The following is a 10314-nucleotide window of genomic DNA, read 5'->3' on the forward strand; positions in this document are numbered from 1 at the left end:
TCTGCCGGGCCGGAGCGCGGCCCTGCGCGCTGTGCGGCCGAGCGGGGATCGGCGTCCTTCGGTTACTGCCGGCTGCGCGGGGAACAGAAGGCGGGGCACGGCGATACTGAGGAGAACAGCAATGCTTTGTTTGCTACAGCTGCTCGCCCGCGGGCTGCTCACGTCAGGCGGCGCCGGGTGCTGCCCTCGGGGTGCTGCCGTGCTGTGCTGAGCTCCGAGCAGCGGCTCCCACCGTTCCGTTGAGGAAGCGCCAGCAGCGAGCGTGAGCTGCTCTGCCTTTCCTGCACTCTGAGGATTTCCCCATCCGTTCAGTTTGCAGGCCTGGCGGACGTGTCCATATCTGAGGACATCCCGGTGGAAGGGGAGATCACGGTTCCCGTGGGGTCCCATTCCCCGGAGGAAGATTTCTCCACGCTGGATGAACCCGTCAGGGACACCATTGTGAGTTTGTGTTCCCTGCCCCTGTCTGTGATAAAACGGGTTTTGCTGAGCTCTTTGGCCAACTGCTATGCAGTCGCTGTGTGCCTTTACTCAGCTTGTACATCTAAATGAGCTTTCTGGGGGTTGTGGATAGTTGTCGTCATCATTTTTGTTGTTTTTCCCATAGAATTGTTTATGTAAAATGTATGCAAACATGCATGAGTCACAAATAGTTGAATTATAGCCTCAAAGTTTCTCCCATCTTAAAATCTTCGGAAATGTGAAAGCGTATGGAACTTGGGAGAAGACTGTCCCAATTAATAGGACTTTCAGTTAATTTTCTTCTCTTAGAGGAACGTAGCAGAAATGCTCAGTCACAGCCTGAAGCAGTGATGAAGCACCTGGTGGGAAGGCAGGGCCAGCACAGGGGAGCTCAGGTGCATGCAGTGCAGCTGAGTGATGGAAGGGATGGAGTCAGGATCCACCCCTTCCAGACCTCATTGAAGGGTTGGCAGTGGAGGTGAGGGCATCTCACTGGGGATCCCTGCCTACCCGAGCCCTTCCAAAGGTAAGCAGCTCTTTTCCTTCACTTCTGTATCCATTGCTGCTGCATTTGGGCTCGTTCTCACTTACTGCTGCTAAAGACTTTGCCACCCTGCTATTATCATCCCATGATAGCATTATAAGGAGCAAACAAATTATTTTTCTTTACTGGGGGTTTTTTGGTATGCAGTACTGTTGAGTCCTTAAGCAGCGTACAAAATATAGCATTGTTTGCTGCAAAGTCTGCTACCAGAATATTTTGGTTGGGTGCTGTTCTGATTTACTATGAATATCTTTCTGCTTTCGGTTGAGGTCTGTAACTTTTATATAAAAATTACTTCTTTATTTCAGCTGAGAGATCTGAAGGCTGTTGGGAAGAAATTTGTCCATGTCATGTATCCAAAGAAGAGCAGCGCGCTCCTCAGAGACTGTACGTGTGAGATGCCAGATGTGTGGGGAGTCATTCTGCCAGTGTGCTTTGTGTATGCTTGGGAAGGAGGGACTCAGAAGTGTCTGCTCTGTGTTCTCTCTGTTCTCTCAGAGTGCTGAATAGCAGAGGTGAAAACCAGAGGGTCAGCAAAGCTGTTTTAAAGTAGCACACGTGCCAGAAGGTGTAGAACAATTAGCTTTTATGGAAAGCAGGCTTTCTAGATGTGACGTGTGGAATATGGCTGAAGATGGTAAATAGTGAAATTGTGAGGAGGTGTAATGAAAATGATGTCTTAGCAGTTGGAAAAGGGTGCTTAATTACTCACATAAAAATATCATTCTATCATATTTATGATTTTTTTTCTTACCTCCAGGGGATCTTTGGGGGCCTTTGGTGCTTTGTGTCTCACTTGCTCTGTAAGTACCTATAGAGTGTGGATTTATTTGTATTTGTTTTAGCACGAGGATTGTTTAGTATGTCTTAGTATGAGTAGTGGGAGCATGAGGATCTCGGTATTTCTTTTTGCATGTGTCAGGATCATGCTCTTTGCTCCTCCAGTCTTCTATAAACATTGCCTGTTTAGAATCCTATATTTTTGACGTTTGTAGCCCCTTAGGAGCTCCCTATCATGGAAAGATCTTAATGAGAAGATCCTGATTCACCTTGTTCTTGATTTTAATGCATCTGGCTGACTGCTTTGACCCTAATCTGCAGGCCAAAGCTTGTGTTTAAGAGCACTCATGTATGTACTGTGTATCCTATGGAGAGAACTGGTGGAAACGAGGGGCTGTTGTAAGAGCTCATCGGCGGGGGGTGACTGTGGCTCTCAGCGGTGTTTTGGTGCTCCATTAAATTGTGTGTGCTTGGGGTAAGGGAGATACTTTGACATCTACCATCTGGGTAAAGGGCACCCACAGAACTCAGCATCCAGAGAACATTTAGTAAAATACTTTATCAGAAATGTACCATGTGAATTGAATCTTCAAATCTATACATGCTTACTTTTCCAGGCATTGTGTTGCATTTCTTGCATCCCATTCTTGCCACAAGCTTTCCTTAAGGCATAACTCTTTTCAAGTGCTCTGCCTGCTTTGAGAGGCTGCCAAACTTCTGACATTCATTTTCTTGGCTTTTATCTGTGATTTTCTCTGGTGTGCTTCCACAGTCCTCAAAACAAACACAGAAATGGACTGAAGTGCCTTCAGTTGGGCAGCAATCATTTTCTTTTCCTCTATGAAATTGAAGATACCAAAAATAAAAATAATCGGTCTGCAATCTTACTAGGAGTCAACATCCCCAGTTTCCTATTGTCATCTGTTCTAGGTTTGCAAAAGCCCAGTCATCAATTGCAATTGACTCCTTGTATCTGTTGCCACAACAGGATGCTGCAGGGGGGATCAGCAGATAGCAAGGAAGACGGAGGGCCCCAGTTTGCTGAGGTCTTTGTCATCATCTGGTTTGGTGCAGTTGTCATCACACTAAACTCAAAGCTTCTGGGAGGAACCATGTGAGTGCTGTCTTGTAGGAACAGTTACAGTGCCTCAGTATGAAATCTAAAGAGATGCTGCGGTCTAACTATTTTCCTCCCTCCTTTTTAGATCTTTTTTTCAGAGCCTGTGTGTTCTGGGTTACTGCGTCCTGCCCCTGACGGTGGCGATGCTGGTGTGCAGGCTGGTGCTGCTGGCAGGTTCTGGCACTGTCAGCTTCATTATACGCCTGATTGTAGTGATTGCTATGTTTGCTTGGTCAACGTTAGGTGAGTACCTGTGAGTTACAGCGCTGCTGTGTGCTGAGTGGTGTGATGCTTAAAGGAGTGGCTCTGTTTGCATTCTGCTGAATGAAGCCAGAGGATTGCTGTAGTTTCAGGTGTTTCCTAGGCTGTTGCAGTACTGCAGAAATAGTTCTTCCAACCCTTGTGTTGGCAGAGATTCAGCCTTTGACTGCACTCCTGTTGATTTTCATGGTCATGTACAAACTGCCATTGGAGGAGGGCAGTAATTAATATTGAGCTTTGTGTGAAGAGGTAGGAGTTTCATTCCATCATTTCTGTTATAAATACCTGTTAAAGAACATTCGTCCCATACAGGTGTTTGAATTATTTCCCTCGTTCTTTATCTGTTAGGCTGAACCTCATACAGAAAGCTAATCAGCACCTGTTTTTCTACATGATAAAACTTCAATTTGCAATCGGAGGCCATTGCTACTGAGCTACACTTCACTTTGTTTTCCGTCCTTCAACTTAATTCTAATTGAGATCTTCAAGCTTAACAGCTGCAGTGTTCATGTTTTAGTTCTATGCTGTTTCAAGTATTTTTCTTTCCCTCTGTCACCAGCATCTACAGCCTTCCTGGCAGACAGCCAGCCTCCGCACCGCAAGGCGCTCGTGGTGTACCCCATCTTCCTCTTCTACTTCGTTATCAGCTGGATGATTCTCACCTTTACACCTCAGTGATGTCCGATCAGAAGAGACTGTGTGACACAGCCTGAAGTTGTACCTGAGCTGCAGCTGATCGTTGGCTTTATCTCTTGTTAATTTATGGATGGAGATGGTCTAAAAAGGCTGCTTACGGGATAAAGCCAGAGAACTGCAAGGCTGGTCGCGTGTTCTTGAGAGATATGGAAGTCCAGCTACTGAGTTTTTTGTTTAATTAGCCCTGCTCTTTAGTTGTGTTGAATAAGAAATGCACACTGTGACAGGGAATATTCTGCCTGAGGAATAGAGGGAGAGATCTTGGAACTTCAGGAGTTTGATGGGTGAGGTTACAGGATCGCACTGCCTGGCGGGGTTCTTGCTTACGCTCGGATTCTTGCTCAGGGGGAAATGCCTTACATTACTGTTATGTGTCGGGTGGGTAAGGAAGAATTTGTTTGATTCCTGTCCTTTTTCATTCACTTACAGAGTGGTGAAATGTATATAAAATGCATCATAGGACTGTAAGCTTTCACTTTGAAATCAGATCTCAGCAAAAAATAAGTCAGGTCCAGTTTGCTGTTAACTGGAGCTGGGCAGAAGAGAACTGACTGCCTTTGCTCCTATTAACATTCCCTGTATTTATGTTTTGCCCTCTTCAGCATCAAGAAAGTGTGTTTTAGCCAAATGTTTCCAACTGTATGGCTGTGCTGACTAATCCATACATCCAATGGAGGGGTGCTTAAGTAGATAATTATAAATCTTTTTGTGTTCCTCTAGATTAAGAAGTCCTGGGAAAACAGTGAAGGCTGCTTTGCAGCAGGGGCCTACCTAGTACTCTACTACTGATTAAAAGTGGAAGTAGAAGTGTCTGGGGAGTACAGAACGTATCCCCTAAAAATAATTGAGAAGCTGAGAGTGGAGGTGTTCAGATGGTAAGATAGCCAAACAGGGCGTGGGTCCAAAAGTTATGAAGTGGGTTGATTGGAGGAAGGAAAATAAATCTAATGAAGATGGTGGCTGTTATGAAATGGGATACAAATTCTGATCTAGATTGCTTGTACGTGACATTCATTTGTTTGTTTACATGCTTGGTGTTTCCACATAAATGCAAGCAAATTTGCATATTGTTCCTTTGTACCTAAAATGAAATGTGAGAAACTTTTCTATATTTCTCAACACTTTTTATAAAAGGAGAGGGAGAGGTTTTCTTCTCCAGTAGGACATCTCCTGCCTGGAGAGCCATGCACAAACGTGTGTCATTTCTATTTCAGCTTAGGGATTGAATGAGAGCTGGCACGTTGGTTGCTGAAGATTGTACACAAGTTCTTTGTGTTGCCTGCTGTTCTCAGTAAGCAGCCCGAGGGGGGTTTGGGGGTGGAAAAGCTGCTGTTAAAATGTTCTTTTTTTTTTTTTTTTCTTTTCTGAAAATGGGCTTTGGGTTTTCTTTCTTCTGTACTAATGCAGATGGACCCAAAGCTGACTAAGTGGGTCCTGTTAAAGTGTAAATACACCTAATTTATATTTGTGGAGAAGACTGTTTTCTGCTGTAAACACTACAAATACTTGGTAATTGGGATGGGATTGTTAAATATGCAGCCCGACCTGACGTTGTTGCACTTCTGAGAGGGTGGAGAAGAGGAAAGGAAGAAGTCAGGTCAGTGTGGGAGCTCTGGGCTGTCGCAGAGCAGGCAGCAGCAGACGTGGGGCTGAGAGCAGCTGTGTGCCTGCTGGGCTGCGTGTGCTGCAGGAGCTGTGGGGTTCCGTACACCTCAGTGTCAAATGAAGATGGGAATTCTTTTAAACGTCCATTAAATTATTACTGTTAAGTAATGTGGTTTTTTTCTTTAAAGTGTGCTGCTTTCCCTTCGTTGAAACGTTGGTTGAGCTTTCTGAAGCTGAAAAGGAGGAAGGCACTAAAGCTATTGACTACATGGGTTGGATTCTTTGGAAATGGAAAAACTCCCATTTCAGCACAAGAATTTAACTGTGCTTTTGAGAAATCCTTGGAATTCTGTCTCTGTAGTATTTAGTGTCCAGCCTTGTGAATTAATGTGGTGTTATATCAGAAAGATAGAGTTCTTTTTGAAAAGAAGGGAAATTATTTAAAGAGGAATTAAACAAAATCCCAGCTTTTTCCTTATTTGTTTTTGACTTAGGAAGAAGTCTGGTGGTGGCTTGTTCTGTAAGATGGGGCTTTTGGCTTATCCAAGGAAGTTATTTTTGTGTTAACTAGATTTACTTTTCAGCTGATCACTACAGACTTCAGAAGTGTTGTAAATCTGAAAGAATGAGCAGAGAGATGCTGGTGGTGAGGTGGAAGTTTGTTTTCTAACTCGTAGTCCTTCAGTGTGGAAACCATCACCTAAAGCCATGAAGGCAGGATCCTGTATCATGCTGAAGCCTTGCTGCAGAGCTGTAGCTGGCAGGGGGCGGGCAGGGAGCTAGAGTTTCCTGAGCTTCGTGTCTCCAGCTGAATAAATTATAGCTCAAGTTTGGTGTTTTTCAGTCGTTCTTTCAGCAGAAGGTGGGGGATGCCGACGCAGCTCGCTGTCAGGCTGAGCTGACTTTGCTGCTCAGCTTTCTGTTGAGCGAGGGCCTCAGAAATAATCTGCCCACTACAATGTTGTAATCACTTCTGGAAAAGCTCCGCTGAGGGTGGTTGGCCTTTCAGCTGGAGGCTGACGGTCTGCTGAAGATCTTGGCCCTTGTGAGCACAGCTGCTTGGAAGGGCAGAGAGCAGCAGGCACTGAGCGTCAGTGCAACGAGCAGGACTGATAACTGATTGGGGGTCACCTGTATGGTGTGACTCCAGAAAACTAAGAAGCCAAAAGTATAATTTGCTCTTCTATGTGCTCTTCAGCCGCCGCTTGCGTGGAAGCCGCTCGCCCTGTGCCAGCAGCTGGTTCCCAGGGCGAGGCGTGGAGAGGTGCGGCAGCTCAAGTGAGGCATTTCGGATACAGACGGGCGATGTCGCTGCGGCCTGAAACGGGCACTGGTGTGGCAGTCCTTGGGCTGCTGCAGGGGGAGGATTCTGTGCCATCCTCGGCGCAGCCCTGCGCTTGGGCACGGCCGTTCTGCGGCTCCACGGCCGGCTTGGGGCGCTGTGAGTTTCGTTCCTTGCGCTCCCGGAGTTTCGGCTGCGGAGCCGCTCGCAGCTGGCGGCAGCGCATCGCGTTTCCTTTGCGGCCCCGGAGGTGCGGGGTCCTTCCCCTGGCGCTGAGCTGCCCTTCCCTCCCCGCACGAGGAGCGGCGCTGCTCCCGGCTCCTGCAGCTGCTGCTGTCCCGCTGTGCCCGGAGGGATCCGCGCTGGGCGCGTGGGCTCCGCCAGGAGGGGGAGTTGAATGGGAGCCGGTGGTTTCACGCGCACGGCGCTCTTTGGTTCTTTCTGGGTCTTATTCTGGCACGCTGGATTGCTGTCTCAGAATTTATGCCATGCGCTTATTTATAATCTCCCTCTCCCTGTAACAGTCCTCGTTCAGGGAAACGAATGCAGCCGGGCTGTGGCTGCTGCCACTTCATCGGCACCCGGCATCCCATAGCAGCGGCTGCTCTGGACAAGGCTGTGCCCTGTGGGTTGGGGCACCTGCCTCGGGAGTGCTCTGAGGCTGCAATGGAGTGGGAAAGAGGTGCAGCTCTTTGCACATTCTCTTCCTCCCCTTTTCTCCCCCGTGCTGCAGCAGAGGGCGGTGCCGCAGCCCAGCTCGGTGGCGGCGTGGGTCTGAGGGCAGCGCATTCCTGCAGCAGTGCGGGGTGAGGGAGGGAAGGAATGTGCTGTTCCATAACGATGTTTTGTGCGTGGGTGTTTGTCTGAGGTTTCCATTGGGTTTTTGTGGCATCCCCAAAAGCCGTGGCAGTGCTTGGCTGCCGTCAGCCCTGCGAATGCCCCCCTGTGCTGCTGGGCACAGCTGGCTGCTCGCTGCACCAGTGTGATCGGTGCCTGCCCTGTCCGTGCCATCAGTGGCTCAAAAAGGACCAGGGGAGGAGCACGGCAGCATTTCCCCAGTGCAGCACCCAGCCCTTGGCATGCTGTGGCGCATGGCCGTGCAGTGCATGGGCACAGCCACAGGTACCAAGGTCCTCAGGTGACCACAGGTGCTGGGGACACGCGTGGGAGCCTCCAGGGCCCACGGTCACTGTGCTGTGAACCCATTGCACCCACGGCTGAAGGGGGAAGGGCTGAACGTGGAAGGCCATCTCGCAGTGCTGGGAGGAATGCTGCACCTGGCAGGCATTTCTCAGCTGTCTGCGTGAACCCAAACTGGGCCAGAAGTACAGCAGGGCTCCTGTCAGCCAGCAGCTGCCACCGTGGCCATGTGCTACACGTGGGTGAGGCAGAGCTCGCTTACTGCGTGGCGTGGAGCCAGGGGGGCCCCAAAGACAAACATGTCCCTGTTCCTGCTGCGTTCCCAGTTAGCTGCTGGCTAACCGGAGCTTTTGGTGCTGGAGGCTGTAGGCAGAGCACAGAGTGCAGGTGGTGCAGCCTGGCCGTGAGCAGTGCGGGCTGTGTGATTGCTGTACATTTTCTCAGCCTGCTGCTGCTAATCACCACCCCAGCAGCACCTCAGGCCGGGTGGGCACTGCTCTGCTTGCGGGAAGGTTAATGTCACAGCAGCACAGCGACATTCCTGCCTGCAGCAGGGGGGTTGGAGCTTGGTGACCCTTGAAGTCCCTTCCAACCCAAGCCGTTCTATGATTCCTGTGAGGAAGTGGAACCTGCTGGTCAGTGTTCTGCTGATGGTGCTTTTTCTATGTACGGATGCTGCCTGTGTGCGCTGTGGGCCCTTCTCCTGCCAGGATCTGCTGCAGTCCGAATGGTTCCTGGCCAATTGCCGCTCCGTTTCTGATGAAATGAGGCAGGAGAACGGGCCGCATTATGCACTGACACACCAACACCAGAGAGGTCTTCCAGCAATGCCATCTCCAATTCAGCAGATGTAGGAGCTTTGCAGCTCTGTGACAATCGGTCCTCTGCATGTTTATTTGGCTTTTGTGTATATGTTGAACTGAGCGTTTGTAAGCATCAGCCGAGGTGTTCAGCACTCACAGGTGTCTCCTTTGCTGGAATCGCACAGCCCCGGGCAGCTCTGGGGATCCTGAGAGCAGCAGGGTGATGCTCTGTGCTCACCCTGGCGCAGGGCTGGGTGCTTTGCCCTGCTGGCTGTGGCAGTGCTGCAGGCTGAGCATGAGCTGCTGGGTACAGCCAGCTATGGAACCTGAACTGCAGCTGAAGGGCATTCCCTTTCATTCTGGTCGCAGCACGTGCCCTTGTGCTGTATTAATAACTCGCCCAGTGTTCCTTAAAGTAGAAGCAGCAGCAGCCCTGTTGAAAATAACTCGCCTTCATCAAACTCACCATCACCAAATGGGGCTTTTATTTGTGTGTGTCTGTGGCAGGGCTGTTGCGTTGGATGTCAGTTATAAGCTGGGCTGGATGTGCTCACATATAATGGCTCCCATACTGTTCTGCATTGCTCTTCATTGCACAGTTGGGCTTTTGGCTCAGGGCCGTCCCATCCCCAGCACTTTGCCCCAGGGGCAGCGGGGCTCAGCACCGGGGTGAGGGGATGAAGCTGCTGCCAGAGGGTGCAAGGAGATGCTGTGGGCAGCACCACGTCTCCCTGCTGGCACAGCCTCTGCAGCCCTCCAGCACTTGCCTATCAATTCAGCATCATTAAAATAAAAGAGCTGCTCTTCCCACTATGCCAATAGGGCAAATGCCTGCTCTGTGAGCGGCTGCTCTCCTCCTGAACTCTGAAAAATGCCTGCGCATAGCAGAAAGTGGAAAATCACTGCATGGCAATGACTTCCCAGCTGCTCTCATCCCACTCACACCTCCCGATGCCCTATGAGCAGCAACAGGAGCTCTTGCTGCCATTGAGCCCTGCTGGGAGCTGCTGGCCTGCGCCTCTTTAGAGCATTGCCAGAGGGCTCCTGAGCAAAGCGGTCACAATAACTGCTCACTGATGGGATGTGAGCAGCCCCTGGCATAAGCCTGTTTTTGTGTGGCATAAAGTGATAGGGGTCCGTAGGGTAATAATAGAAATTGCATTTCCTTTTCCCGACGTATGAGGGTACCTATGGAACAGGCACGTGAGAAATGTTGGGAAGAGGTAGAAGTGCTGCTGCAGCCCACGTGGCAGCACTGCTCTGCTTTGGAAAGCACTGGGTGCCATTCTCAGGCACTGCGCAGTGGACCTGGTGCTTTCAGCCCACGCTGACCAAGGATGACGCCTTGCTGCGATGCAGAAGGGTCCCAGACTGAACATTGCTTGGATGTTTTTGGGATGACTGGATCAAAAGGAGCTGCACAAGCATGCAGCAGCCCCGGCGGTTTGTCTGCCAGGCCCCGGGAAGGAGGCAGACAGCATTCTGCTTGTGCTGCTTTTTTTGTGTGGAGGAAGTGGGGAAAGGACTTCCCAGCAGCAGCAGTGCAAGGTGAGGTGTGTGCACAGCCCTGGTGGAGCGGTTCTGGTGGGTGACCCCAGCTGTGTGGCTGTCACAGAACATT

General features: G+C 50.0%; 1 protein-coding gene across 1 annotated transcript in view; it reads left to right on the forward strand.

Annotated features, from left to right (window-relative positions):
* YIPF6 (Yip1 domain family member 6) overlaps positions 1 to 5637 on the forward strand; it is a 22651-nt gene extending 17014 nt beyond the window's left edge. Inside the window, exons 2-7 of the mRNA XM_019618041.1 lie at positions 313 to 441; positions 1315 to 1393; positions 1767 to 1809; positions 2775 to 2900; positions 2992 to 3149; positions 3727 to 5637. Coding sequence (XP_019473586.1) covers positions 313 to 441; positions 1315 to 1393; positions 1767 to 1809; positions 2775 to 2900; positions 2992 to 3149; positions 3727 to 3845 — 654 coding nt within the window. The 3' untranslated portion in view covers positions 3846 to 5637. The remainder of the gene's footprint in view (positions 1 to 312; positions 442 to 1314; positions 1394 to 1766; positions 1810 to 2774; positions 2901 to 2991; positions 3150 to 3726) is intronic.
* Positions 5638 to 10314: the final 4677 nt, after the last annotated feature.

This window comes from Meleagris gallopavo, chromosome 9 (assembly GCF_000146605.3).
Source record: "Meleagris gallopavo isolate NT-WF06-2002-E0010 breed Aviagen turkey brand Nicholas breeding stock chromosome 9, Turkey_5.1, whole genome shotgun sequence".
NCBI lineage: Eukaryota > Metazoa > Chordata > Aves > Galliformes > Phasianidae > Meleagris > Meleagris gallopavo.